Here is an 11,407-nt window from a genome sequence, read left to right as displayed (position 1 = left end):
AGGCAGTGTGTGATCCACTATAGAAAGAACACTTTACTAAGTGTTCCTAAAGCTAGCTCGAAATTGGTTCACAAGGTCAGGAGTTGTGGGCTACAGTTCAGAGCAGTGGTTCTCAAACTTTTGTATTGGTGACCCCTTTCAGAGAGCAAGCCTCTGAGTGCGGATCATTATAAATGCTGGAGGCAAAGTGGGGTGTGGGGTGGAGGCTGACAGCTTGTGACCCTCATGTAATAACCTTATGACCCCACGTGGTCCTGACCCCAGTTTGAGAACCCCTGGTTTAGAGCATGGGTCTGGTCATGGCTATTGGGTTCTCTTTACCTGTGTTCCATGTTTACTATTCTTCTGCTAAAAATATTATGGATCCAGGGCTAGGAGTTCAATTGCTACCTAACGTGTGTTAGCTGTAAATGCAAAGCGAGGTTGCCATCTGCTGGTTCACACCCCAGTGAGCAGACAGTCCCAGTCCCATCTACTTTTTCTGTCCCATATAGTAATACTGATGAGCCCATTTAGATTCCTCTCCTCTAGTTTAGCCACCCCACCCCACCCTTTAAAGGATTAATGGGTTAGTTACATGATGTCTATTGACTGATTTGTAGGAGGTTGTGTTCTAGGAGCCAGAAGATTCAGGGGTTGGTGGGTCCCAAAGGAAAAGCTCGTGTCGGTCATTTCAGGAGCGAGGTGCACTAACTACGTTACAATGTTTGGGGGCAGAAGGCGGCTGGGGGCTATTGACATGTGAGCTCCAGCGTGGGGGTGCAGCGATCTGTCACGGGTGGAGGGTGGAAGATATACAGGTGCCCTGGTTGCAATGGTGTCCGCCGGCTCCGTGCTCGCCCCTTTGTCCCGAGCGCTGCCGGTGCCAGCACCACGGCAACGCCATGGCACAGGTGCCTCCCCTTCAGCTTTCCCCTCCCCTTCAGCTTTCCCCTCCGCACCTAACTGCGTGCGAAGCCCAGGAAAAGGGCGGAACGCGGTGACGGGGGTGCTGCCTCTGCTCGGACGCAGCCGTTCGAACGGACCGGATGTGACGGAGCGATCGTGTTTTCTCCGCGGCCAGCGGGGGGGGGGGGCCGCGATCCACCCCCCCCCCCCCCCCCCGGTCCGTGCGCGGGCGTCTAGTTCCGTTTGCGAGCGGGAAGGCGGTGGCGGCTGCTCCCCGAGCCCGCGGGCGAGGTGAGTGTTTGGGGGCCTGTAGGGGAGATCCGGGCCGGGGAGACCGTGGTAAGGGGCTGGGCAGAGGCTGAGCCCAGGGGTGGGGCGGAGCGGAGGGACGTGTGAGCCCAGAGCTGGCGGGCGGGGGGTGTTGAACGGGAGGTTTCTGGGGATCCCCTGGGAGGCTGCAGGGGGTGATCTTGGAAGGGGGAGGAGAGCAATTGAAACAGGGATCTGCCCTCTCCCAATTCCCTGCAAAACCAGAGCTACAACCGCAAGAGCCCTGGCTTGGGCAGGCGTTTCCATCACTCAGGCGAGTGAGGCCAGCCGGAGTTGGGAGTTTGGCTGCTCCTCGCTTCCTAGTTCTGCTGATGCAGCTTAAGCCTGCTGGTTTTTTAAATGGTGTATATGGGAAACTTGAAGCCACATTACAGCCTTGGCTCCAACGGCTGAGCTTCTATGAAGGGAGAGTTTAGAAAAATATCACCCTCATCAACGTCACGGTCTCCTTTGAGAACAGGACCCCGGCATTTCGCGAAGCCCGAGCTCGTAAGCTGGAAAAGTACGCTCCCCTGGCCGACACCCTGAGAGCGAAGGGCTACGATGTGCAGATGGACACCCTGATCGTCGGAGCCCATGGCGCCTGGGACCCCTGCAACAAGGGTGTGCTGCGGACCTGCGGGATCGGTCGACGCTACCCACGGCTCATGTGGCGCCTCATGGTCTCCGACACCATCCGATGGTCCAGGGACATCTACATCGAGCACATCACCGGCCACCAACAGTACCAGGAGGCGTGAGCCAGAGTTACATCGTTCTTCGACCACGAGAAAGGGACCAAGAGACTTTATCCGTTGGATCATATGAACTGGAACCATAAACTCCCTGAACATTAAATCTCACCAAATGAGGGTCAATCCATCCTTATCATCATATCCACTCATTATACTCCACATCCGAACATAGCCACTTTATGAACTTCATACCCTCCTATCTCAATGCCTGTACTTTGATCCATCAACCTTTTACCCCAATCGGGGATATTGCAGTTTATGTATTCCTTATGCCACCTGATCTTAAACCAAACCCTGCTACCTAAGTTTATGGAGGGAATGGTTTAATGGGATAACGTGATTTTAGTCAATTAGGTAATAAAGTGCCATCGCTGGTAAAATGTGGGTCTGGCTAGAGAATCTTGCCTGTATGCTCGGGGTTCTACTGATCGCCATATTTGGGGTCGGGAAGGAATTTTCCTCCAGGGTAGATTGGCAGAGGCCCTGGAGGTTTTTCGCCTTCCTCCGCAGCATTGGGCAGGGGTCGCAAGCTGGAGGATTCTCTGCGACTTGAAGTCTTTAAATCACGATCTGGAGACTTCAACAGCTGAGTTAAGGGAAAGTGGGTGGGTCAGCTTTTGTGGCCTGCATCATGCGGGAGGTCAGACTAGATGACCATAATGGTCCCTTCTGACCTTTAAGTCTATGAGTCTACCTCGATAATCTGTATGTTATTCCCTGATAACAAGAAACTTCTATGCTTAAACTCTGTACCGTTCACTTTTTTTTTTTTTAACATCTTAATAAAATCTTTAAATCTGTCTCAATTCGACTTGCAGGTTTTCGAGATGTCGGGCCAGAGAAAATGCCCTGATTGTGGCTCCTCCGAAATTGTGGAGGATGCACATTATGCTCAGAACCAACTGGTGTGTGCTGACTGTGGGTTTATCCTCACCGAGGGGCTCTTGACAACCACTTTCCAAGATGAAGAACATTTACAAGGTCAAACACTGATTTTAGTTTGCATAAATATGTCAAAATCCACAGGGCTTTGCGTACATGGCATGAAAAGTCGTCATCGTAGTCATGAGGACAGGGAGGCAGAGATTTCAAACAAAAAAACCACCCATTGCTCAGAATTTTGGAGAATATTTTAATCAAAAGTCTTTTTTGCCCTAAAAACTGTGCAGAAAAAAGAGTAGGAGATAAATTGCTGTTTTAAACTTTACAAAGGCACCAAGAACAGCAGGCCTGGACAGATGTCTCGTAACCCACGTTTCTTCCCCCAAATCAGAGAGAGCATAAATTTGACTCCCTTCTTCCACCTGTATTACAAACCACTAGTCCTAACTATGAGAGTTCCTGCAGACTTATCTTGCTCCTGTAGTCCTGGTTTTAACTTATTTCTCCAACATACAGAGATTGCTTTGGCTGTCTGCAGAAACATTCAATTACCTCTTCATGTAAAAATGCCAAAATATAAAATAGTGATTTTTTTTAAAAACATGAGAATCTTGGAATTCATGACTTTTTGAGTGAAAATAATCATGATATAGCAGCAGTGAAACCTGCACTTGAGTCTTATAAGTAGGGGCCCTACCAACTTCAAAGCCATGAAAATCACGTCACGGTTTGTGAAATCTGGTCTTTTGTGTGCTTTTACCCTATACTGGGGTCGGCAACCTTTGAGAAGTGGCGTGCCAAATCTTCAGTAATTTAAGGTTTCATGTGCCAGTAATAAATTTTACATTTACAGGGGCCCCCCGACAGAACCCCAGACTGGCAGCGGGCTGAGCAGGGCTGGCGGCAGGGACCCTGGCTGGCAGGGGCCGGTGGGTGGAACCCCAGACCGGCAGCATGCTGAGCCGCTCAGCCCACTGACGGTCTGGGGTTCCGGCCGCCGGCTCCTGCCAGCCGGGGTCCCGGCCGTCGGCCCCACTCAGCCCGCTGCCGGCCTAGGATTCTGTTCATCCAGGCAGGCAGCGGGGTGAGCGGGGCCGGCAGCCGGGACCTCAGCTGGCAGCAGCGTGCCAGTAAAAATCGGCTCGCATGCTGCAGGTTGCCAACCCCTGCCCTATGCTATACAGATTTCACAGGAGAGACAAGCATTTCTCAAATTGGAGGTCCTGACCCAAAAGGAGGCTGCAGGGGGATCGCAAAGTTTTATTTTAGGGGTTTGCAGTATTGTCACACTTCTGCACTGCCTTCAGAAGTGGGTGGCTGGAGAGCAGCGACTGGAATGGAGAGGGGTTACTAGTGGTGTTCCCCAAGGGTCAGTCCTAGGACCAATCCTATTCAATTTATTCATAAATGATCTGGAGAAAGGGGTAAACAGTGAAGTGGCAAAGTTTGCGGATGATACTAAACCGCTCAAGATAGTTAAGACCAAAGCAGACTGTGAAGAACTTCAAAAAGATCTCACAAAACTAAGTGATTGGGCAACAAAATGGCAAATGAAATTTAATGTGGATAAATGTAAAGTAATGCACATTGGACAAAATAACCCCAACTACACATACAATATGATGGGGGCTAATTTAGCTACAACTAATCAGGAAAGAGATCTTGGAGTCATTGTGGATAGTTCTCTGAAGACGTCCACGCAGTGTGCAGCTGCGGTCAAGAAAGCAAACAGGATGTTAGGAATCATTAAAAAGGGGATTGAGAATAAGACGGAGTATATCTTATTGCCCTTCTATAAATCCATGGTATGCCCACATCTCGAATACTGCGTACAGATGTGGTCTCATCTCAAAAAAGATATACTGGCATTAGAAAAGGTTCAGAGAAGGGCAACTCAAATGATTAGGGGTTTGGAATGGGTCCTATATGAGGAGAGATTTAAGAGGCTAGGACTTTTCAGCTTGGAAAAGAGGAGACTAAGGGGGAATATGATAGAGGTATATAAAATCATGAGAGGTGTGGAGAAAGTGAATAAGGAAAAGTTATTTACTTGTTCCCATAATATAAGAACTAGGGGCCACCAAATGAAATTAATAGGCAGTAGGTTTAAAACAAATAAAAGGAAGTTCTTCTTCACACAGCGCACAGTCATCCTGTGCAACTCCTTGCCTGAGGAGGTTGTGAATGCTAGGACTATAACAGGGTTTAAAAGAGAACTAGATAAATTCATGGAGGTTAAGTCCATTAATGGCTATTAGCCAGGATGGGTAAGGAATGGTGTCCCTAACCTCTGTTTGTCAGAGGGTGGAGATGGACGGCAGGAGAGAGATCACTCGATCGTTGCCTGTTAGGTTCACTCCCTCTGGGGCACCTGGCATTGGCCACTGTCGGAAGTCAGGATGCTGGGCTGGACGGACCATTGGTCTGACCCAGTATGGCCATTCTTATGTTCTTATGATTGTTGGCTGGGCAGCCAGCTCTGAAGGCAGCGCCCCGCCAGCAGCAGCGCAGAAGTAAGGGTGGCAATACCATACCATGCCATCTTTACTTCTGCCCTGCTGCTACCCAGCACTGAAGGAGCAGTACCACAACCCCCTCTACAATAACCCTGCAACACCCCCCGCAACTTCTTTTTGGGTCAGGACCCCTACAACTACAACACTGTGAAAAATTTCAGATTTAAATAGCTGGAATCATGAAATTTACGATTTTTAAAATCCCATGACTGCGAAATTGACCAAAATGTACCATGAATTTGGTAGAGCCCTACTTATGAGACACTGACAGGTTAAAAATCACACATTTTAAAAAACAAACAAATATGAAAACAAACTTTCTTGCCTGTGGTGCAAATAGAACCTTAGATTAATTCTTAAAAAACGATCTTTAACTTCTAGTAAGCTGGTTTGCTTGGTTTTCAGATGAAAATATACTAATCAGTTTCATTTTCTGGCTCTCATGCTGAAGTGAATACTGTGATGTTTGTATTGCACAGGCTGCAGATTATTCTTCTAAAAACAGGGCTCTTTAAATATGTCCTGGAAGCATTTATATTTGGCTGAAAGGTTTTGTACAAGCTCACTTTTTTACAAAACTACATTTTAAAACAAATATGTCCTGGCAAACATCCTTTTAAGTAATTATGGTAAAGTATCCCCAAGTGGCTTCCAGTATAATCTTGTTCACTTTTTTTTTTTCCTTCATAAAACTTTATTTGCAGATTTCATGGTTGACTACTTAAAACGGATTTGATTGTGAGGAGGGTAATGTTTATGCCATATAGATTGACTGGATCTGATATGTACCTATGAGTAGCTCTCCTTTCTCCCTCTCCCCAAGGCTGAAGAATCAATGACCCACATCAGTTATGGCAGAGGGTCTCAAACTTGAAGATCTGGTGTACCAGACCTAAAGCGCAGAAGTTCTTGGTACACCACTTTCATAAATGTATTCACTGTAATTATAATAGCTCTAACAGACTACATCCTTTGCTGGCAATCTGTAGAGAATCAAAGAATCGAATGGCCCATGAGAACTGAACACCATTCACCTTAGAGAGTGAGGGGGGTATCTCTTTTTAGTTCAGGATTGAGGCAAATGGCATGAGGCATGCTTGAGAGAGCCTGCACTGTTGTTGTCTGTGCTGCTGGTACCTGTTCTGTGGATATAAGGAGAATGACCAGCCTTGGAAACTGAAATCTGGTGTTTTCAGTAGCACCAATCATAGATCTCACTCTCTACTCCACCCCTGAAAGTGGCTGCTTTGCCTGATGCTTGTTGTTTTCCAGAAGTGACATATTCACGGAGTACCGGCCAGAATGAGCAGCTGAGCCGCTGTAAGCTACGAGGTGAGAGCTTTTTTTTTAATTATTCCTTTCTTGCAACACTAAGACTCTGCGTGATGCTCTGGCCGAGAAGAGACTACCATTCAGATTGTACAATCTGTTCCTCATACCCCTCATTTTTCTAAAAGCCACAGGGAGCTGCTAACTTTTCACAAGTGACTAGTTCTGAGCCCAGGGGAACCTTCGGGAAAACCTTCCCAGCTGCATGAAGAGAAATGGGCAAAAGTTGCCGTGGGCAGATGACAAGGCTTAAGTTGCCACACTGCCATGTTGCTCCCCCTGGCTTTGGCTGAGTGTTTGCTGCACTGCAGTATCACGCTGAGGTGCGGTTAAAGAAACGTTTTGTGCAAATGTTAAAAGCATCATGGGGTTTTCCCACAGGGATCAAGCGTGTCCAGGATCTCTGCAAAGTCCTCTATCTCCCAGCTGTGTTTGAAGAGACAGCCCTGTCCTATTTCCAGCGAGCAATTGAACACCCCTCCTTCCACTTAGTCAGCTTGGAGAAGAAGGAGATTCTGGTAGGCTGCTGTGTCTTTGTGACCTGCCGGCAGCACAACTGGCCCCTGACCATGGGTACTATCTGCTCCCTGCTCTACGCAGACAAGGAGTTGTTTGCCAGCGTCTACCTGTGCGTCCTGAAAGAGCTTGAACTGGATGTGCCAGCCCTGAGCCTGACGGATCTGGTGAAAACACACCTTAACAGGTAATGTAACCATCTGACACCATTCACAATAGAGGATCCAAATGGCTTCCAAATGATATAGGCATAACTAAAACACAGCCGCCTGTGAGGTGAAAGACTACAACCATGAACACAGCAAGCTGTACTACCATGGAATGGGGGTAGCTTTGGCCAAGAACATTAAGGCAAAGCTTTGTCCCTTGGGATCTTTAAAGTCCATACATGGCAGAAGGGACTTCTGTTTTAGAGCCCTGTCTCAAAGGCTCACATTCAGTTTATCTGATTCAGAACAATGAAGAGCTGTTTTGATCCTACTGAGATTTAAACTTGTGGTCATGGTGTTTCAAAACTGGAGTGTAGCCCCTCTAAGTGTTGTGCTCATGTAAATGCATCCATGTGTTCTTGTATTGACTGGGATACAAACTAAAGCTGCCTCCTGTATTGCCCCAGACTAACCACTCCTTTGGTGATGGGAGAGAGATGGGAGGCTCTAGGACACTTGTTAATTGCAGCCCGGGCATGGGAAGCCAACTCTTAGGTAGCTTTTCTGATCCCAGAGTGCCGGGGGAGGCCAGTTTGTTCTGTTTTGTACAGTGCCTGTCAGGATGGGGGTCCTGGTCAATGACTGGTGCTCCTGGGGGCTACGGTAATATAAATAAATAATAATAAACCTCTTTGGGCACTAAATCTGTAACCCCTTTTGTACCACTGCTAGTGAGGTTACATTTAAGCAGACTATATTCTGCTTCTCTAACCTATACTGTAGAATTCCACCTGGATATGCTGTGTGTTAAGTGTTCTTAAACAGCTGCCCTATTCTACCAGACTGCATTTCAGTGTCAAGTGAAGCAATCCTTGTGTATTGTTTGCTGATGAAGTGCTATAAAAATGCCACTTGTGAGGCAGTGTTGTCTTGTGACTAGAGCAGGGGACATGCCAGGTGCTTGGACTTGGTTTTATTCCCAACTCCACTGTTGACTCAGTGTATCAGCTTGGTGTGGAGAGACTTTACCTGTCTGTCTCCATTTTTCCATATGTAGAAAGGGCCGGTGCTCACCTAAGTCCTAGGTGTGTTCGGTGAATGGGCTACAAGGCTTATAGTGCCATTATTGTAAGAAAAGTGACTAAGTATAAATATCGCCTCTGTTTTTAACAGATCTGCTCCCCGTGTAGCTGGTTACCGGCTCATCTGGTTTAATTATGGTAGCTCTGTTCTGTTTGTACTGCTGTTAGTGAGCAGGCTGGGTTCTACTGGGCATAATAAAATTCTCAAAGTACATTCCAGTTAGAGAACTTTTTAATATTGGAGATGTACTAGCTAGAAAGCCCAATCTGGAGTGTCAGAGCGCAGGGGAAATTCGCAGTGCTGGCAGTTAGAAAAGCCAAAGTCTTTTCTCTTCTATCTCTAAAAAAGTGTGCTGTCAATCTTTAATCCCTCTGCTTTTTGTGGTCTCTCCTCTCTCTCTGTGTGTCTTTCACTCACACATACTGTATACCTTCTACACTGTAAATTGGTTGATTTTTGCCCTCTGCCCATCACTGTGGTATCTCAGTGCCTCCCTAAATGTTGTAGGTGAGTGACAAATTCAGACTAGAAATTAGATGCACATTTTTAACAGTGAGGGTAATTAACCAGTGGAACAATTCTCCATCACTGCCAAATTTTAAATCCATGTTGGATGATTTTTAAAGCATCTGCTCTAATACAAACTGAACTAATTCAGGGTAGTCCTGTGGCCTGTTAAACAAGAGGTCAGACTAGAAAAGAGCCCTTCTGGCCTTGTAATCTGAGGAGTCTAAACAGCCATGAGACTTGTTGCTTCTCTCCCATTGTCTCAAGACTCATAGGACTGGCTAGAATTTCATTTCTTTCTTCTTGCCCTCTCTCCCTGTTTCTGAGGCCCGGTGGTGTAGTCCTTGCTCACCTACAGCAGAAAGCGAACGCGTGGAAAGCCTGTCCGAGGTCTTGCATTTCTCCTGGAAGGCCTAGCCAGCTGTTGGCACTGTACATTTCAATAATAACCTATGTAAACCAAGCAAATTGGGTGGGGAGACTGAGGATGAGTATGGGAGCCATCCGAGGCCCTTTGCAGAGAGGACTGCACTTTGATGTGTGTGTTGCACATTGGAAGCCTCCGACCGTGCTGTGGCCATGTAATACCTAGGGCCCTACCAGATTCACAGCCCTGAAAAACACATCACAGACTGTGAAATCAGCCCTTCCCCAGGAAATCTAGCTATTGGAGGGGAGTGGGAGAGGCAGGGCTGGGGGTGCCCCAGCTGGGGGCTCCTAGCTGTTTGTCTGGGCTGGGGGGGGATCAGACCCACCTCTGGGTACCCCCCCCGCCCCCCCCCCCCCCCCCCCGGCTGCAGGAAGCTGCACGGCTATGTTGAAGGCAGTGCAGAAATGAGGGTGGCAATCCTGCAGCCCTCTCCCCTCAACAGCTTTGCAACCCCCCCATGACCTCCTTTTGGGTCAGGATCCCCAGTTACAACACCATGAAATTTCAGATGTAAACATCTGAAAACCTGAAATTGACCAATTTTAAAACCCTTTGGCCATGAAATTGATCACAATGGACTATGAATTTGGTAGGGCCCCAGTAATACCTGATGCCTCCCCTGGCCTTGCAGCACGATGGACTTAATGATCTAATGGCTTCCTTCTACCTCTGATACCCAATGCAGCAATATAGCTAATGGGCTCTCTTTGTTCTCTCAGTTTCAAGCTGTTCCAGAGTTCAGCCAGCGTCCCTGCCAAATTTGCTGAGGACAAGGAAAAGATGGTTGCCCGAACAATCCAGATTGTGGAGCTGGCCAGTGAGACGTGGCTGGTGACAGGCCGGCATCCCATTCCCATTGTCACTGCTGCGGCCTACCTTGCGTGGCAGTCGCTGCAGCCCGTGGGGCGCCTGACGTGCACCTTCCCTCGCTTCTGTAAGCTGGCAGGTACAGACCTACCTCCACCGGCCCACCTGAGGCTGAAGGAGCTCAACGACATCCTCTTGAGAATGGCCTCCCAGCTGGCCTGGCTGCGCGTGCTCAACGTGGACAAAAAGACTGTGGTCAAACACATCGGGGACCTGCTCCAGCACCGACACTTCCTGCTGAGAAGCTCCTTTAGCTCAGGAGACACTGAGGATCAAAGTGCCACAGCAGCGGGTGATGGCTCTGTGAGTTCACCACAAGCTGCAGGGTGCTCGGCCCAAGCTGAGGGCTGCCACCCTGGGGGCAAACAGAAATGCAGCAGCGTACGGAGGCCTTTGCTGCCACCGTGCCTTATAAACCCCAGGAAGAGACTTCGAACAGCAGCCCTGAGCCCTTCGGACCAGGCTATCACTGGAGACGAGGCCATTTCAGACAGCGAAATAGAGCAATACCTGCGGAGCCAGGAGGAGATGCAGGAGTTCAGCAAGGCCCAGGCCTGGCACTGAATTGAGCTCCCAAGAGCGACACGGACAAAGGCACTAAGAACTAGCCACCTGAAGCAAAGGTATGAATTCTCCAGCACAGCTGTCTGTGGCACTGCTAGCGGACACGCTTCCCACTGGAGAAATAGGATAATGGGGCCTCTTAAGCGTTCCATGCTGCGGGGGGGAATTGTAAGTAAATGACAATATGCTCTCCTAGTTCTGCTGGGGCAGAAAATTAAAATACCAGAATGACTTCCTAACTGAGACTTTCCTAGGGAAACTGTTTAGTTTGTTAGAAATAATCATCACGGCTGCCAGAAATGCCTTCAGGACGTTCTCTTACCAATTTACAGTTAGTCATTTTGTTGAAATCCAGATGTTCTCCAGCATCGTCCTGGTGCAGCCCTTACAAGCGAGTCTAACTTGTCTGTGTACTGATCGAAGGCAGCGGCAGTAGCATGGGTAAGTAATTCTATTGTGCCTGTCAATAGAAACATGATCTGTGTGGTTTTGGTTAGGACTAATTGCTTTGCATTTCCTGCCCTAAATTGTAGGATTATTTGGATGAGGAGGGCCCTTGAATAGGTCAGCCAGTTCATTTCTCAGGGCTGCTCAGTGCACACACGCCTTCTA

General features: G+C 48.2%; 1 protein-coding gene across 1 annotated transcript; it reads left to right on the top strand.

The window, feature by feature from the left end:
* The first annotated feature begins 1,101 nt into the window (after positions 1–1,101).
* On the top strand, positions 1,102–10,810 carry BRF2 (BRF2 RNA polymerase III transcription initiation factor subunit). The gene is made up of 5 exons (XM_024214255.3): positions 1,102–1,179; positions 2,771–2,933; positions 6,623–6,682; positions 7,061–7,382; positions 10,084–10,810. The coding sequence occupies exons 2-5, from the start codon at positions 2,780–2,782 to the stop codon at positions 10,793–10,795; spliced, it is 1,248 nt and encodes a 415-aa protein (XP_024070023.2). The 5' UTR covers positions 1,102–1,179; positions 2,771–2,779; the 3' UTR covers positions 10,796–10,810.
* The last annotated feature ends 597 nt before the right edge of the window (positions 10,811–11,407 follow it).

Source organism: Terrapene carolina, unplaced genomic scaffold (genome assembly GCF_002925995.2).
Source record: "Terrapene carolina triunguis isolate 2854851 unplaced genomic scaffold, T_m_triunguis-2.0 Scaffold53, whole genome shotgun sequence".
NCBI classification, from domain to species: domain Eukaryota; kingdom Metazoa; phylum Chordata; order Testudines; family Emydidae; genus Terrapene; species Terrapene triunguis.
This window is presented reverse-complemented; position numbering and strand designations above follow the sequence as displayed.